Source organism: Ambystoma mexicanum, chromosome 13 (genome assembly GCF_040938575.1).
Source record: "Ambystoma mexicanum isolate Mex_15411 chromosome 13, UKY_AmexF1_1, whole genome shotgun sequence".
NCBI classification, from domain to species: domain Eukaryota; kingdom Metazoa; phylum Chordata; class Amphibia; order Caudata; family Ambystomatidae; genus Ambystoma; species Ambystoma mexicanum.
Window position 1 is genome coordinate 425,912,691 of NC_090938.1, and position 19,297 is coordinate 425,931,987.

Consider the following 19,297-nt stretch of genomic DNA (forward strand, 5'->3'; position numbering starts at 1 on the left):
AGAAAGTGGGACGTCCATTATTATGTTGTGATGAACTGTGGAAAAACCATCCAGACAAAACATTATTGTTTATAAAGAAAAAGTTGTGTGCCAAAGAAGAGAAATTATATTGAATACTGATTGAAAGTATGAAGACAGAGGGGCTCCTAACAGTGATTAGTTTACTGACTGGCTGAGCCCGAGTCTGTCGGTAGGGACAGTGAACTATCAGCAGTGCTGACCTGCCGGTGGTTCAGACCCCTGACAGCAGGGAATTCACTGGCACTGTTAACAGTGCCAATGATTCAGCGGTTCCCATCCCATGGAGTCAAATGGAACTCCATGGAATGGGAATTTACCACCATTGTCGGCACCCGTAATATCCCTGAAAAAAACGGGATATCAGGTGCTAGTAATGGTAAGGAGAGTCTGCCGGTAAACCGCTGGTAGGAGCTGCGGGTTACTGGCAGACTCGTAATGAGGTCCTCAAGCAAGAACTGTCGAACTTTGATAATCATTTTGAAGAGTGATAAAGTATTTTTAACAATAAGACAATTCAAGTGCCAAGTGAGAGATCTATGGAGTGGAAATAACTTTGTATAGTATTTGGATCAGAACTTCGCTATTGAAAATAACTTTCCTGATTTTAACTTTGGTTTGGAAAATCCTGAATTAATCCTGGGGAAGGGGAACGGACCCTGGGTTACAAGGATATATTTTTACAAAGTTGATTCTTAAATATAACTTATTGTATTGCGTTTAAACAGCCCTTTGATACCTGTATGATTTTGTTGTATGTTCAAGTGTGAGGGACAGGTACCCTTTGTTAGAGTGTTTTCCTTTAGTCTTAGTTGGACAGGTAGGGACATCCTTGTTAGGTTAGGAAAAGGGAGGCATTTATCTCACCCTTATTAGTAAATAATATGGCTTCTTGTGAGAAAACTCTCACATCTCTGACCCCTCACACATCACATACTTCATCTTAGCCAGGACAAAAGGGGCCATCAGCACTGTTCAATGGAAGTTTAATATGAATCCTCAAATCTTCATTTCCTACTGGCATTCAGCTGCCTATTGACATAAGTTAACATTGTTTTCTGAAAATGGAAGTGCCAACTGCATGACATTGCAAAGCCTGGTTTGTCCCAGTGTTCATTTACAAAATGGCTGAAAAGCTGAATTACAATTCACTTGTATTCTAACATATAATTTAATTGTATTATACAAAGCAATTGAAATCGATTAAACCCAACTTCATTCTTTAAGTTGTGTTTTATAAAGCTTTGCACTGTTTTTGAATTTGTGCCGTTCTTCTAGTTTTCACAAAAAAATGAGAAACAGAAAATGCAGTTTAGCGTGCACTCATTTTGTCATTAAGCAAGAAGCAATGTTTTCATTGTGATGCGGAAAGAGCAAAACAAGAACATGTTTGAAATATGTTGTACGCCATCACTCCTTTACGTACCTTGCAGAGAAATATATATATTTTTCCCAATAAATGTTTAATCAGTGCTCACTGGTTATGCGGCCTTCCATGTGAAATTTGTATGATTCATGTTTTACTACAAACAGCAAATTAAATTTAAACGGGTTCATATTTCTTTATGCATTACATGCACGTATGTTAATGTAGGTATATGTTAAAGTCAACAAGTCTGAATGCACATAACTTTGGGCATGTAGTTTGCCCTGGATTGTAGGCAAGTTCATGGCAGTTATAATTCTACTGTATGCAACAATTCGAAGCTGGAAAGACTCCATAGGTTTCTCAAAGCTAACCCTGTGCATCCCACCCGGAGGAAAGTTACTTTAATTTATCCTCTATCTGCAATGTTGTACAGGATGGAAATAAGCTAGATCGGGGTCAAGGGTTTAGTGTCCTCAGTGGTTTGGAAGTCACCACTTCTACCTTTTGACAAATTGAGGTCACCATCAAGTATTGAACAGGGTGTACCGTTTTTGTTTGATCCCATAGGCATGAACCATCATTAGCCCACAACATGGTGACTTTGGGCCATGTTGATATCAGATTGTGAATGTAAAGAACCTTGAAAAAACAAGCAAGAACATTAACTAACGTGGCGTTTTTCTATCCCGCTTTGAATGGAATTGTAATGTTGATGCTCTAGAGCTAGAATGGATCATTAAGCATGAAAAGGCAGTGGTAAAACATTTCAGCTCTGTGAGGAAACAATTCTGGGAATTATGGGTTTGTTGGCATTTTCTGGAGATGCTAGACGTTGCAGAACATTGCAAAGTAGCAATCAGTGTGTCACTCTTTCATGGCTGGACACTGATCTATTTACTCAGGAATGCAAACCTGAAAGTACTCTTGGAAAAGGAAGTTGATCTGTGGAAAAATGTTCCTTGTTCATGAGTAGCCCTATTATGTACATTAGCCAGTGTTCTTTCCTGGTGGAGTCCCGCTCCAAAATCAAGGGAGTTTTTGTAAGGGTTGGAAATAGAGGGGGCTACTGACATTTCTACAGAACTGAGTTACCATCTGTATGCACTAAGCAGCTGTTTGGCTTCCATACTGCCAACAGCAGTTGCAGTAACAAGCAGCAGAGGGGATTGCAGTGATCCAATGTGATTTGCCCAGCCAACCAACTTTATGAAAAGGAGCAAGCACTGGTGGACATGGAAGACATGGACATGCTTAAGGGATGTATGTGAAAAGAGAGCTTGTTTTGCATTGCAACGGTGTCCTGATCAGCCTTTTCTTAGTTAAAAAGGAAGGACTACAAACAGTGGAGTAACTTTGCTGAAAATGTTGGGGGGGACAGGACAACTGAAGGAAAGGGGTGGTATTAAGGGAGGGCGGATGGTGTCTCTGATCGTTTCGGCCAAATTGTTAAAGAAAAATGTGGTTGAATGCTAGATTTGACCGAATTTGGTCACCACCATTAGTTTGAAGCCGAAGATACTGAACATGAAGAGCAGTGGTTGCAGGGGTGCCCCACTCAGCCAGGTTCTGTATTTTTGGCTTTGGTGGTTGTGGGGCTGTCCCCCACTTCCTCAGCATTGATGGCAAGGGACCCAACAAAAAAAAAAGAAGAAAAGGGATGCTGCAACATCAGATCCAACCCGCATTAAAGGGATGGATCTGACGCTGGAGGTTACAGGAGAGGCGGCGGATGGAGAAAAGGTAAGTGGGGGGTTTATGGGTGTACTGGCGGTTTGAGGGGACATGGGTTTCGTTTTTTGTACCGAGGTAAAAACCTATTTGCAGCAAAAATGACTACGGTTAATTCTGCCGCGATTTTGTACGTCAGCCAACAACCTAAACACTGAACTACTACACCACAAGAGTCTATTGCTGACGCTCTGTTATAACTTTCATAAGACTGGTTGGGTCTCTTTAAAATTCAATTGGGTCCCCACACATCTTCAGCCGGCCTGCAATGCACCCAGTGACACAAAATAACATTCACAAACTTAATTCCACTAGAACATACAAACAATGCATTATTTATCATTCATTCAGACACAATAGTCAATACAAATATGATTGCACAAACTCTAACTCGCACACAAATGCACCCAGCACCTCCACTGGCATACACTGTCTGCACACATTTATATGTACATTTACATCAACACATAAAAACAGTGGAGCAACAACCATTGGGCAGACCAGACTTCATCACCCCCTGATATCTGAAATTCTGGGCTACATTGAATTGAACTAGCTGAACTATTAAGCCATGGCCGAAAGGTCCAGATTCACTGTAATGTCAGGAATTTGCCTGATTTTCCCTTTCATTCAAAGGCAGAAACCATTGGTTAAAGCAGTGCAGTGGGTGACCAAGTAAAATTGATATAGATTTTGATATGCCATATATCTCCGAACTTGGGTTCTGCACAGCACCTTATATGTCTACATGCTGATAGTTTTTTTCCTACAAGATTATGAGTGATTAAAATTAAGGTATGTTTTCCTGTGTGCAAATGGCTCCAAGTAGTGGAGTACCGAGCGGGATAGTCGCAAGGGGGTGTCAAGCTGCCCCCTTAGCTCTTTTAAGAGCCAGACTGGGACATTTGTTATTGGGAAGCCTCGCCCATTCGACACTTCAGAGAGGGTGCCCAACGGCAAAAGTGTCCCGCTGGCAGGACAATGTGTTGAGCAATTCCTGCTCAGCATGCTCATTGTCCTGGCAGCAGGGCACTTTACCCATTCCGAATGGTAGAAGTATCCCGCTGCCAGGCAAATGTCCCAAGGAGCTCCGGCCAGCAGAGGGTCCTCGTGTTGCTCTGTAACAGAGCATTACAATGTGAGCCATTAGGCACTGATGGGAGGGAGGGGGGGTACTATTAGCAAGGACTTTTGTCCCTTTAGAAATGTGAATGGGAGGGAGTGATCAGAAGAGAGAAGGGTGCATAATGTTGCATGCTTTATGAAATAATGACTATGGCTTTAAATCCCAAGGAGGATTTGTTAGGCGCACATTAATCTACATGATGCTATTGCAACTTTGCATGCAGAATGGAGAGAATGAAACTAAACCCATACTCCCATTGCTCAACATATTTCTATGTCAATGTATTTAGTGTATGGTTAGTTTACTATGAAAGGCTAGTTTATTGTGTAATGTGGTTTTCTTCTAATGCATTGCTATAAATAATGATTTGTTCTATGTATTATATAAATAAGAAGCACATGAAATGTAAAGCAAAACCTTAATAAATATCTATATCAACTAAGCCTGGAAAGATGTGCACGGTCGCTTTAATAGTCCACATCCCAGTTTCACCATTTAACTAAGTGTGTGATCCTTAGCAAATCATGTAATCACATTGTGCCTTATCTGGAGCTCTGTAACTGATTCTGATTCACTTCAAAGCTTAGGTTAATGCATCATGTATTATAATGGAAAAGCCTAATGACTATAGAGTTGCTCCACATATAACAAAAGTGCAAATTAGGTATTGTGCTCCACACAGTTATTTGCCACTTGCCTTACTTATGGCAACTTATTATACAGTCACTTCCATGGTGCCTCCAATAATCAAAGACTGATGATGCACCTTTAAATGTCCTTTTCTGTGATGTCACTTCTGTTGGTGTAATCCATATGCTAATTAGGAAGTCTGCATGTATTTTGCCTCAGAGGGCTTGGACAGAGCTCCCCAACAAACAGACAGACACAACTAAAAATGATTTTGTTTTTTAAAAAGTACCTCTGCTCTGCTTTCAAATGCCACCCGGGCCACGTCTCATGTTACACCGACCTGACCTCTTCACACTCACGTGCCTCCCGACAGAAACCAGGAAGTTGAATGAGCTTCCTAGTTCCTGTCTGTGTGTCGCACGAACACGAAGCCAGAAAACGATGCTCTGTGCTGCTGACTCCCGGAAGTGCTGCTGCTAGCGTGACAGCACAGGTGCCAGGCCCTGCAGCACCCAGTTCAGCACCCTGGCTGCTGACTTTGATTCATGCCAGCCAGGGTGAGGGACTGAGCCACGGAGGACGTCCCAGCCCTGAATGTGTTGCAGCGCGGCTGCCAGGCATCTCTGCATTATGTAATTAGACAGCGCAAGCCTTGCTGAGGACCCGAGCCGGGTTTGCGCTGTCCAATTATATAATTGATGATTGCAGCTCCCCCCCGCCATCCCTCCAAAAGATGGGGGGACAAAACGGCATGCCACAGAAGTTGGGGGGACAAAACCCCCGCCTCCCCTAAAATTACACCCATGACTACAAATATATGCACCTCATCATCAAACTGGGAGCACTCAATTGGTTTGTCTGTGGCTGCAACTGCACCATGGAGATGGCCTGACTGCCTAGTGACACTGCTTGACAAATCTCCCTTTCAATTATGCCAATTTAACGATATCCATGCAGGTGATTATTCAGTGCTTTCTACATTTCCTTTTGCCAGGAAGAGGGGGCATTCCATCTGTCTACCCTTTGGTCATTGTTCTGCACCTTGACAAAAGTACAGAGTACAACTTTTCTCCATATGTGGTGCATAGTCCTAATAATTTAATTGGGAGATCTGTTAGTAATTCACCGGCACAACAGATCCTCACTTGGAGAAGTATGTGCATATGACCAGCATGCATGTCCAGCCATTTAATTGATGCAGTGTTTATGGATCATCACCAATGTCAAGGACATGATCATCTTTCTGACGTCTTCTCTAGAATTCTTTTGTTTCCTGGTCGATTTCTGAAGCTTTCCCCTGTAAACGGAAATCCACAGACAAAGAGATAAGGTATCTCTTAAGCTACCCAAAGCCTACACTGCCTACTCAACTATGGTTTGGGTATCCAGTCAAAGACAGTCTATGTTCCAGAACCGTTGCATAACTGGATCCATCAGCATGGAAAGACCTACCATCTCAACAGCGGTCTGTGGCTCTATCAGTGGTAGGTCATTAATTGTCATGCCATTTTTGGAACACAGCCAGACCAACTACAATGCCTTTTTTTAATTTCAATTAAGTAGAAAAGGGCTCTGTGGGCCAATCCTCTCTCTCCTCTCTAGGAATGGACAGTTCCTCCTTACCCAGACCTCCTTAAACCCCTGTCTAGTACCAAAGATTGATAACCCCCATTATCTAAATGATATTTGATATTGTGATCGCCTAAAGGCAAACATGTTATAAAAGTAGACTTCCTCAGGAAACAATCTAGGGGTTCCTACTCCAAGATTCCCCAATGATGTGGTTTGTGCCTTCAGACATTGAATTCGCAATCTATCTTCTCTATCCACACTTAATATTTCTCTCCCTAATTCTCTCGGTCACCATCCCTTCCTTTCTCTCTCGGCAGTTCCTCCTCTGTTATAGGTAAGCATTGTTCCACTATGGAGCAGATCATAGAGTTCTGTGTACATGCTGACATTTGTTTTGATTGGCTTCACAGCATCACATAGCGGTATTGCATCATTGCGCTTCCTGTTGCAGTGCACTGGTATGCAGCCCTTCTCTGGAAGCTCCTGTAGGCTGTTCTCTGGTTGGTTCACTGATAGGGAAGCTGGTAGTTTTGTTGTTCTAAAGAAAAGAATAATAAACTGTCCAGAATCTTGCAACATAGGTATATGATTTTCAACTGCAGTACTATTGACAAGCATACTGACGCAGAAAGAAGGGGCAGGGGCTGGGCCCTCCCAGGGGCTGGCCTTCCCATCTGCCTCCTTACCCCTCTGGCTCTGGCTTCCAACCTGGTAAGCCTCCCATCCCAGGCTGAGAGGGCTACCCATCCCTTCTTGATAGGGTCAGGTTACTGACTTTGTAACAACAGTCAGAAATGCATAGCTGACTTATGGTTTCTTTAGCAATCACTGGCACATTTGGGAGGTTTTGTTGTTTTTCACAGTACCCATACTATCCCTTGATTCAAAGCGTTTTTGCTGAATTTTAAAGGTTATGTGTAAATTAAACACCACAATAATATCCGTTTCCCAAAGATTTTTTCCACAGAATTCTGTATTTTCTAATCATAGATACTCACATAATTACAGCATTAATGTGTTTATCCCGACCCTTTTAGCACTTTGCCTAGAGCATGATCTTCAGCCATGCACAGTGCTAAAAGAGACTTGCTTTGTGACCATTCTCCGAGGCCTCGGGCCATGCCCTGTGGACACTTATCCAGAGCTCCACCATGATTGCTTTTGTGGCCACTGGGCATGGCCTATGACTTACTTGAACTATTGCCTTGGACATGCAGAGTGAAGGCCAAATCCACTGGATATAGCCACTGAATATCTGTGCAGGGCATTTCCGCCAGCCATACTCTGGTCAGTCCCAAGCTATGAGATGACCTATTGGGCATGGTCTGCAGGGCATGCCCTTCCACCATATCAGGATCACCCCAAAAATCATGGGATATGCCCACTTATCATGGCCTTCCACCATGCCCAAAAGCCATTTTGGGGCATGGCATTTGGCCATACCTCAAGCCCCCAAAGTAACCTTAAGTTGCAAATGGCTGATGCATGCCAATAGCCATTTCCCAGATACCCCAGAACACCCACTATGGCCACTGTTAGTGGGTATTTGTTCCACAAAATGGACACAGACAAGTACAGTGGCCAACTTCCCCTAGGTAACATTAAGGGACCCACTGTGGCTACTTGCACATGACCTGCAGCAATGCCCAATGGTGGATTTTCCAGGCACCCTCAAACCATCCTAAACTGTGCCCTGGGTATGGCCTGCAGCCACATGAGATTATCACTTTTACTCAGCCAAGGCCTGGACAATCTCAGTGGCCAGGTTTGCTCCACAGGCTATCAGTAGCCCTGCAGACCTGTTCTGCCACCGAAAATAGCCACTGGAACAGTGGTTATTTGGCCATGATTAAGGATCAAGCCAGATTTGCCAGGTCCAAAACTAAGCTTGTGCCCAGCAGCATGGCTCCAACCCTCTGGTTTCTCAACATTAAGTTTACCTTTATTAATAGTTATATACCTGGCCCTGATATACAAATGAAATTGGCCAATCTGTTAAACCGTAATTATATAGTGCCTCCTTATCGCGTTACATAGAAAACCGTGTTTCAAAAGCTCAGATTTTTGAGTTTTTACTTCGCCGCCATTTTAAGATTTGTCCGCCATTTTGATTTTCACTTGTGTTCCATATTCTAAAATGTTGGTCTGTGTTTTCGTCTTGCAAGTCGAGCCGACCGACCTTTGAGTTCTGTTAATGTGAGGTTGTCTGTGAGCCGACTGTTTAAGCAAAGCAAAGAAACCCTGTGCTTCATATGAACTGCTATTTGAGTGTTGTCTGCGCTCACAAGCCTCTTCCTTGTATAAACACTGAAACAATGAAGAATAAACAATCGTATATTTTAGCTGAACTACATTGTAAGAGATTCTTGAAACAAGGCTTACTGCAGATCCGAGAACCTATACCATCATTGTATTTTCATGGAAATGTAAATTCATGTAATCCTTTGCGTAATATTGTAAAATCTGTGATATGAATTGGGCACAAACTCTAGACACAAATTATTAACGTGAAGAGAGACTGGACAATATTGTAGGAAATGTATAAAACTGCCAGTGTTTAGATGTCCAGTACCTCACTCTCCTCACTGCCTCGGCTGGTACACACGGCGAGGTGTTAGGGCCAGATAGCAATCTGTTTTACTTTGTAAACTGCACAGTAATAAAGGATACTTGGGTCTTTTCAGCCCGTGATTGGTGTATTTCATTTGTGGTACTCACCCTTGATATTTCTTTAATCTTTCAAATCAGGGCTTCCAAAACTGCACTGCAAGTCCACAAAGAAGGTCTGTGAGCCAAAATATATCTTACAGGATTTGCCCACTTTTGAGTGATTATTTTAAAAAACGACTTGGTGGATGGATTTACACAAAGCAAAGGAAAATTTGCTTTCATGCCAGACACTGGAATCTCAAGAAATGTTTAGGGCTGATTCGTCCAACAGTTTTTTGCTGAAAATTAGAGTAATAGATGTGAGCAACTTGATATGCTATATACATTTATTGAATGGCATAGTTAAGGTTATACAAATTGCCTGTGAAGTTTCAGAAATTACCTTTTCTTAATAACTCTTCAACACTTCCGTAAAACTGTTTGTGACGAATCGAGAATATTCATCCTTTCAAGGCGGAGCCACCCCCTTTGAGGCTGGGGAGGTGAACCTGCTCTGCAAAACCCTCTTAGGGGACAAGGACTCTAATTCCCACAGCAAACTCCCTATGCACGCTACCTTATCTGCATATATGGGACTGCCTTCAGTAATGGAAAACATACTCTCCTTTTGTTTGGCTCCAGGCAGTGCTCAATCAACCATGAAGGAAAAGGGAATATCCCTTTAAGAATTGACTCGCATCTAACAAGCTATCAATCAGTTCAATTAAGTCTCCCTAGATAGCGCTGCTGTGCCGCCTGTCTAGGTTAGAGGAGAAAAAAAGAGGCTGACCCTTCCCTTTCTCACTGCTTTTCTTCCAACTATAAATTTGCACACTGTAGGAAGTCAGTTATCTCTTTTAATCCTTCCTTCTCATTTGACTTATCAAATTAAAATAGAAAAATAAAAGGTAAAATAAATATCAAAGGGACTCTTTAATATATTCCTATTTCTACAAAGAGATTTACAGGGCAAGTCTGTTAAATGAGCTGATGTGTTTTGCCAAGCTCCACCAATTGTGTATGGGTCTCGGAGGTTCTGGTCATCACCCTGAACAAATGTTTTATGGTCGACCAGTTCAGCGGGATAATGTTGGTGACCGCTTTCTTCAGGACTTACACCTGACATAAATGGTAAAGGCTCATAATAATTAAAGACTCTATTTGTGTATATGTCGTGTGCTCCTTCAGTAGCTGGAGGAGTGTGTCTCTTTTTATTTATTTTCCAACGTCTTAATATTGGGGCACCCTAAAAGGGGAATATAAAATAAGGAACCATCACTCAATTCTCCTCTATCCATAATGTATTGGTATCAATGTGTATCTCGTATCTCTGGATTGTGTACCACTGTAAAAGCAGTGGAAACTAGAAACATCTGCATGGTTTACCTATCCACATATCGATTTAGTCATCACGGCATGGAGGGGAAATTCAAGAATGCCTTTGTACATTTTGTCCAAGGGGCAGTGAGACTTTAATTGACATTTTATTCTTTTGACCAGCATACAAGGGATTTTGAAAATCACATTTGCCTTGTTCTAGAACATGGCTGGGATGGTACAATGTGAACCTGCACTGTTTTGTCAATAACTTCCTAAAGTTCTGCACTATATCTAGCGTGGAAGATATGACAAAAGGGCTTTGATTCTGAGATCAGACTAGGATTGCTTTATATTTATTTTGTAGTAATAATTGTGATTTTTAAAATCAATTATGTATTTGTTTAAAACAATGATGGGATATCAATGATGTTAGCTGTGAGGATGTTATTTTTTGGGTGTGTAGGGAAATCTACACCAAAGAAAAGTATGCAAAGAAAGAAAAGTGCCATTTTAAATAACATACATGTGAGCTGCAGCCTGAGCACAACATCTGAAAAATGACATGTGAGAGGGAATGTGCAATGTTTAAAGCCTATCTATAATAAGAGTATATCTCCAAAGTAAATGATAAAGCCAAAAAATTAAGTCCTTTCAGTTACCAGAAAGTATCCAGCAACTCTCATTAAAATGGAAGAACTGTCCAATCTGAAATGAAAAGCACAATATTTGAAAGGAGGGGGAAATCCAACTTGGGACTTCCATTGTGTTAATTTCCCTTTACAGGACAGAAAATCAGCTTTGTAGAAAGAAACATGCAGATATACCAAAAATAAGTTGGGACAGGAGTTTAGTAGAAAAGTTAGACATCATTATGTTGCCCTTTTTTGCGGATATGTAAAAGCAAGAGCAAAAGAAAATCACTGTAAAAGCTGCATTTTGTGAATGAGACCAAGAACTACCAAATTTCATTTCATCCCCAGCAAGCTACAGTCCATGGGTGGCCTGCTTTCCCATGAGAAAGGTGTGAAAACTGGCCTCAGAAGCTCACCATAACACATTATGACTACTTTTATCCTGGTTTGTAAATGACCCACTATTCCAGCTCTGTACTTTGAAGAACATTTGCCATGGTGACAAATCCTCTCTGGGTCATAAATGTCCCAGAACTGAGCTCAAAGAAACTAACTGAACAGGACACCAGATTTTCTGTTACCATGCAGAGAAACTGGAGATACCATGTAATATTTTGAAAATAAGGGAAATAAGAGAAGAACCAGCTAGCTGAACTTTACATTTGGAATTACATTATTGCTTGTAACTTCTATATGCAAGGTCATAGAGAGTTAAATTATGTTTACAAAGTGTTCAGCGTGAAAAACTATCAGCTGATGTAAAAATGATTTTTTCATCTTTATGTAGTTTTGTAAATTAGGTGAATGTGTATATGTTATGCCAGAAGTGGAGCGCACCACTGATTTATAATCCTAGCATCCATGCCAGAGATCCAATTTGTCTGCTTGGGAAAAAGAATTGGTGGGATGCTGCAAGATAGCAGCTCTCGATGGGCCTGAAACCCACTCATTGCTATTCTTCCCCATGTGGGGGCCAAGACATGAAGTAAACCATTTGACAGTTGGCTGAGAGCAGTTGACAATTTTGCACAACTTGTGTAGCAATAAAGCAGTGCCCAAGTCAAATGTGTCAGAAAGGTCGAGGAACATAAGGAATGCAACCTTGCTGTTGCTGACCATTTCCGCCAAATTAGCTCACAGATGCAACATTGCTCTTTCGGTCCCATGCATTCCACGATAGCCAGACTGATGTGTTCCAAGCAGATTGCTATTTTCCACATGCTCTTGAAGTTGTAAGTAAGGAGCATTAGTAACGTCCCACAGCCTCAGGATCTAAAGACTTTTTTTCAAGGCTGGGATACTCCAGACCTTTTTAAGATTAACAGGGACACACAAGTTAGGTATAGAGAAGTTTTACAATTCTAGTGATTAATGGAGAATGTGATAAGAGTCCTTGACCAGTATTGCAGTGCACGTTTCAGCAACGCATGTAGTGGGTTTAAGGCCATTCACAATATTAGTCGGGGACTTTTGAGTAACAGAGCTCGGGCTGAATTCTGGAACTAAGTCACTGAGAATGGTTATTGGAGCCATATCCTTTGAAATGCTGTCAGTACTATGAACCATCGCTAGCCTATGGCTGGCGACGATGGATTGGCGATCTTTGTTTTGGCAGAAAAACTGTCTTGAATTTCTTGACACCAAGATTTACTAAGAGGGTCTTTGTTGGTAGAGCTTTTTTTGCCATCCAATTCATACAGAAAAGAGAACAGTTCTTTTATGTATGATTTAGCATTAGTAATTCTGTTTGCATAATTTTCCCTTTTTTACAGCCAGAATAGACTTTTTATAGTCAGCAGCCACTGATCCGTAAGAAGCAAGAGATTTGGGGCATGGATCCTTCCTCCATTGGTTTACAGATATTCTCCCTGAAGTTTCAGTTTTTAATTTCTTAACAATAATGGTTGCTAATTTGTTAATAGCTTACTTACTTAATGCAATAGAAACACAAATGAAGGAAACCCAAAGACCATATCTGTATTTACGAATGATTCACATTCGGGCAATTTAAGTAGCGTTTCTTTTAAATACAGCTTCTGCAATGCTATTTGAGATGCTCGCACAGCTATTCGGTAGAGGGGAGGTGTTTATGTTTATTTCAAATAAACAGAGCTATTTAGATAGATAGGAATTTTCTGATTTCATTTTTGTTTTTAACAAATGAAAACTTTATCCTGGATTCACATTCACTTTAATACATGTCAAATGTCAGCTCAGGGTAAACCAAATGTATGGATGATGATGTAAGGTGATATGACCAGTGTATTGATCAATTTCATGTACGCTAAATTTGTTTAGATTTAAATGGATTCATTTATTTCGATTTTATTAATACATAGATCTTCTGTGAAACCCTGTGTGTCTCTTGTCCTGAAAGGGGAGACTGACAGAAGAGAATAAATATTGTGAGATTGGGGTTCCAGACCCATAAAAATAATAATTAAATAAATAGAAATTGTGTATGCCTGATTTAGGGTGGGTGGAAAGTTCTCCCGAAATAGATGTCACCTGATTTAAATATCGTAAATGTGGGTATTAATGTATCTCGGATTAGCACTTTATTAGAAAACGTTTTGTTAATGTTGCTTGATCATGGTTTTGCAATAAGATTTTAATGATTGGCGGAACTGAAATGTTTTACATTTGATTATCATTATTGTATGTATGTATGTATGTATTATATTTCAATGGGATATACATATTCTGAATAAAGTTGTTCCTCTGAGATACAACATGCTCAAACACATTTCACCCATTACTTTGTGTGTCATTTCAATACACAGATCCACAGAATACTGAAAGGTAAACTGAAACGTCTTGTGCACTAGCCAAAAGTATGCATTAAAATCACAACACGCCCATTAACTAAGCACGTAACGAAATGTACTGTAACATAACACGCTAGTGTCACCCTCTCTCTATCTTGCTCTCTCTCTCTCTCTTTCTCTCTCTGATGCTCTCCTTCACTTTCTCTCCCACCCACGTTATCCCAATGGCTGCCGCATCATTTTGAAACACACAAACTGTATAACACTGAAATGCTAATATATCTTTCTCAGTCCACCTGCCTGTGCACCTCAAGTTTCCTGCTATAAAAAACATACATGAAGGACCAGGAGCTCCTTACGAACCAGCTTGGTGCAACAAAGGGTGATGCTGAATTTGTTACATGTAATTGTTTTATTTTTAGTACAATACAAAACATCGGAACACAAAATAAAATGCATAACTCCAACTTGTGTATTCCAGGTACACCTGTGCCCCAAAGTCCCTTTGGGAAAAGACAAGCTTGGCAGCACACACCCTAGCCACATCTGAAATGACCACACATTCCTTTCTACAAACTGCACGCTTGCAATATCCAATGCTACCAAAAACAACAGTAAAACAATCCATGCATGCATTTCAACCCCTAAAAATAAACACTGTGCCACCAAGAGCCAGCTCAAGGGGCGATCAGTGTGTGTGGTCACAGTGGGGCGATGCACCGCTAAAGGGAGCAGCCAGCTCACACAATGTAAAGTACATTGTGTGAGCCGGCGGTGCCCTTTACATGACACTGTCACTCACTAATAAAATGTAATTGACTGAAAATGTACATGCAAAGAGTCAGTCAGTGACTTTCTACTAGTGAGTGACAGAGGCGCAGTGCCAGCGCCAATTCAACAATCAGACTGGCTGGGGCAACCAGCAGGGGGCTTGCCCTTTGCGCAACATCTTGCACAGGCTGCTGGTAGACCTGGGGCTGGCAGTGGTGCCACCTAACAGTACCGCAAAACACAGCAGACATGTAAGACATCTACAATACATTCACAACACAGACAAGAACAACCATAAACCCTGTGTTGGTGAGCCAACCCTTTTAGAAAAAGATTCTGGGCTTTATAGTACTTATAGTGTCAACTTTTCCATCTGTATTTATCCCATCTGTATTTGCCCATATGTGTACAAATAAGCTGCCATTAGTATTTTATATATATTCCAGTGAAAATATAGCTTAATGCTTGGATTCCTGTAATGGTGCATTTGCAGAGACGTCTACACATCAAGTCAAGATTACTTTTTAGCCTAAAACAAGAGGCTGCGCCTTCTGTTAATGCTGACCTTAGCAACATTTCTCTAGCCAGTTAATCGACTTCACAGGAATTTAATTCAGCAATGGTTGATGGGGCAGACTCAGAAGAAATGGGCCTCCCAATGAAAGTGAGCTTCGACCCTGAGATGTTGCCTCCCTTCCTGAGCTCTTGAATATCTGACACTTGCCCCACAGGGAATTCCCTTTTTAGCCTCTCCGCTTTTTTACATTGCAATGTTATGTTAAGTTCTCTTATACCATGAACTGTTACCGTTTGCATCGTCTCCGGGCACTCACGTGGCTCTTTAAGTAAGCGGGTTGGGTAGGTTAGTGAGGGAAGAAGGGAAATGATAGAGGTTGTGCTGTTCTGTTGGTGCTTGTAGAACCAGGAGAAACTGGCATCTGTGCCGGTCGGCTTTCTAAGTGTGTTTGGATTGTGCACACTGGGGTTATTGTGTCTGAAAGGGCAACGTCCAGTGACTGGGCTGTTTGTTCGAGGCAGTTGGCTCTTATGTGGACGTGTGGGTTGTGTGTATGTGCGAGGTGGGACTGGTCTGTTAGTTTGATTGAGGTATATGTGGGGTATGCTGGAGAGGAGCGAGGAACACGGATGGTTAATGGTTAGTACGACTTGTTTGTTTTATCATTGATTCTGGAATCATTTGGTTGTCTTGGGTCCCTGGTAATATTGCTGGCCGTGCCTGCTTTATGCTAATCACAGTGAGTTGAATAGCCAGGTTTTCAGTCATTTTCTGAAGGTGAGGTTCAGTGCGGTGAGGCGCACAATGCCACTGAGCTACAAGGAATGCTTGAGAAATTGGCAACTTAACCAAGACACGTTTTCTGCCTTTTCCCCAGTTACTATACATATCTACTGAAAGGAAACAGAGTAGTGTATGTCCGTTTTTATGTTCAAAGGTCAGTTACACAGAAAGCAGGGAGCCTTAAACCAAAAATACGAAGAAATTCAAATCTCCTGCATGAGGTGTTTCAGTGGCATTGCGGCATCAGAGATGGACAAGAAAGAAAATACATGTCTACACAATACCATTAAAAACAATGAGACAAAAAGTAACAACACCTTCAATGTAAGCCTCTGTATTGTTCTTGAAATGAAGCCACATTTCTCAGTACAGTATCAAACCAACATGTTTTCTAAATTTACGAGAGCCAGCATACATTAAAGGCTTTCTCCGCAGTCATCCTAATCTACATCAACAATCAGTACTTCAGCCGCTCCTATCATATACCATCCTTTTCCCACTATTTCGATAATACCCACATCCTGCTGTAAAAGATGCAAGGGAAACCTCTGAACATCTGGCTAAATGGCGAGCAGCTCCAGCTGTGCATATTACACCTTTGTTAAGCCTGTTATAATGATACAGGTGTATAAAATACTGTCTTCTCAACTAAACTGTTGCCATCAAAGAATAATACCTACAAAAGGAGGTGAACCCGGTCCTATGTTCCTGCATGTATTATAATGTCACAGACTGTCAAAAGAAACTCTACACAAGTAGAATGAATTCATAAACGAATTAATACAACGTGTATTTGCGAATAAAAGAACTTTCACAATTGACAACAGCATGAGGTGCCCAAACAACAACATGTAGTTTGTACTGTAAATGTTTTCAGAGAAAACTAGATCAAAACAAGGTGGAAAGGTGGAGAAAAAGCAACTGACTCCACTGTGTCTGCAAAGGTCATGCCCAGCACCTTGCAGAGAAAAGGAGAGATAGTGAACAAAATGGAACTCAGAAGAAAAAAACATTGGCACACTTCTGTTAGAATTTCGTCTGGAGTCACACATACGTTTTGACCCACACAAATAAAGGTTTCCATGTACTGACATTAGTTGTAATGGCTGGGGTAAAATGCTCAAGTGCGCCCGTTGTCCCCTCTGGAACTAAGCATGAGGTGATCAAAGAACAATACGTCAGACAACATTGGGGAAAATGTGTGCTGGTTATGTGGGCTTCATTGAAAGTGTGAAAGCACATACCTGTAACGTCAGTGGATGTATGTAAATTGATGAACAACATTACTCAAAGGTTTCAGTGCATTCACGTTATATACAGTCACAGCACAAGCTTTGACAGTCAGCGATTTCCCAATTTGTGAAGCTGAGTTGGTGCAGAGCACCTACACTACCTTTGGAGCTGGCGGCGGTGCGGAATAGCCGAATGATGACAGTGCCGATATTGTCATATTGTTCATGATGACTTGATGCATTTGCGCGTTCTGTATCATCATTAGTTCAATTAAATCTGTCAAAAAGAAAAAAAAAAAAACATTTATATAATACACGAAGCATAACATTGTTGGCTACCTGATTACTGAATGCTTGTAATTTCATTTAGCGCTCGGTGCGCTTTTAAATTACGTAGTTATTGTGAGATCTGTCCGCTTCCTAGTTGGGTGTGTGTTCCCTCCTCCCAGTCTTCCCACCTGGTTTGATTGGCCATTTTGACCGTGCCCATGATGACGAAGAAGCAGGACCTGCGTCGCTCACTACAGAACTTTAGTGCACAGGAATTTTAGGTAAGAGACACAGTGTTTTGGAGTGCATCACCGTTGTTGGCTATCTGATCACCGAAGACCTGTAATTGTATTTTGCGCACTGTGCACTCTTAAATTACATATAGTTATTGTGAGATCTGCCCGCTTCCTAGTTGGGTGTAAGCTCGCTCCTCCCAGCCCACCCATCTGCTTTGATTGGCCAATAAGATCCACTAAGACCCACCACCCAAGCAGCCCCTTGCCCATGCGGCCCCTTTGGTGAACGACCCTGAAGCAAAGGACAGCTCCTAAAGAAGCAGCTCCAGACTGTGTTGGCCCGTGCTAGCCTATGGCGCCTGCAGCCATCAACCAGCAGTGACAGACAAGGTAGGTGAGGCCTAGATAGGGGGACCAGCAATTACTGTTCCCCACTAGACTGTCCGATCTATCTTATTATGCTATCATGACATTATTTAAAGACCTGTGGTCAGTTGCACATCCATATGTTAGCCACATCCAAAGCCAAGGCCAACCATAAATGAACGATATCTCGCATCTAGATAGATTGTGATAGTCTGCCACATCTTGCATCTCAATAGATTGTGACAGTCATCCATATCTCACATATAGGTACATTGTGTTCATCAGCCATATCTCGCATCTAGATAGATTGGGTCAGTTAACAACATTTGTCAAATGTTGTAGTCACAGAAAAAGGCACTCACCCCCGCCCTGCTATCCCAAATCTTAAAGCTACTGCCTGCATTGCTATAACTCCATCTAGGCATTTCACTGTCTTTCTAACCTATCAAATCCAGGTGCTACTGTATTTCATTGTCTACTGTTGTATCCCCAGTTAGGCCTCTCTCCCTCTATTTAGGTGCCCCAAATCTAGGTGCTAATGTATTTCACTGTCTACCATATTCAGGCATCTGAAATCTACGTGCTACTGTATTTTACTATCTACCATTGTATCCTGATGTTGGCCTCTCGCCGAGAGTCCAAAATCCAGGGGCTACTGTATTTTACGGTCTACGGTTGTATCCACATTCAGGCCTCTTCTCCCTCTATCCAGGTGTCCCAAATCCAGGTGCTACAGTATTTTACTGTCTATTGTTGGATTCCCATGTAGGCATTTATCCTGTTACACAGATGGCCCAAATCTTGGTGCTACTCCCTCTATCCAGGTGTCCTAAATATAGGTCCTAGCAAAAACAAAGAGGTGATGGCTGGAAGGTTTAGACTTAATCTTAACCACTGGCAATGCTCTGGGCAACCCTCCAGAACACCGTTCTTCGCCTGCCAAGCCATTACAGAAGGGAAAGACCATATGCAAATCAGGCTTGGCCCCACCCCAAAAGGGGCAGTCCAGCCCGAACTGCTAGGCCACATCCCTTCTGCACGAGACCACAAGCATCCCCAAACATGTTTCGCCCTTGTTGGGGCTCATCAGTGAGGAGTAGCTTGGGTCTCTAGGCCCAGCAGGCACGGGACCCACGTCTGGGCATACCCGTCCCACTCGGGGTGACATAGCAAAAACAAAGAGGTGATGGCTGGAAGGTTTAGACTTAATCTTAACCACTGGCAATGCTCTGGGCAACCCTCCAGACCACCGTTCTTCGCCTGCCAAGCCATTACAGAAGGGAAAGACCATATGCAAATCAGGCTTGGCC

General features: G+C 41.9%; 1 protein-coding gene across 2 annotated transcripts in view; it reads right to left on the minus strand.

Annotated features, from left to right (window-relative positions):
* Positions 1-19,297, minus strand: part of PRR29 (proline rich 29) — a 566,376-nt gene that overhangs the window by 212,861 nt on the left and 334,218 nt on the right. For both annotated transcript variants that reach the window (XM_069634035.1, XM_069634036.1), the window contains exon 3: positions 17,277-17,392. In XM_069634035.1, coding sequence (XP_069490136.1) covers positions 17,277-17,392 — 116 coding nt within the window. The remainder of the gene's footprint in view (positions 1-17,276; positions 17,393-19,297) is intronic.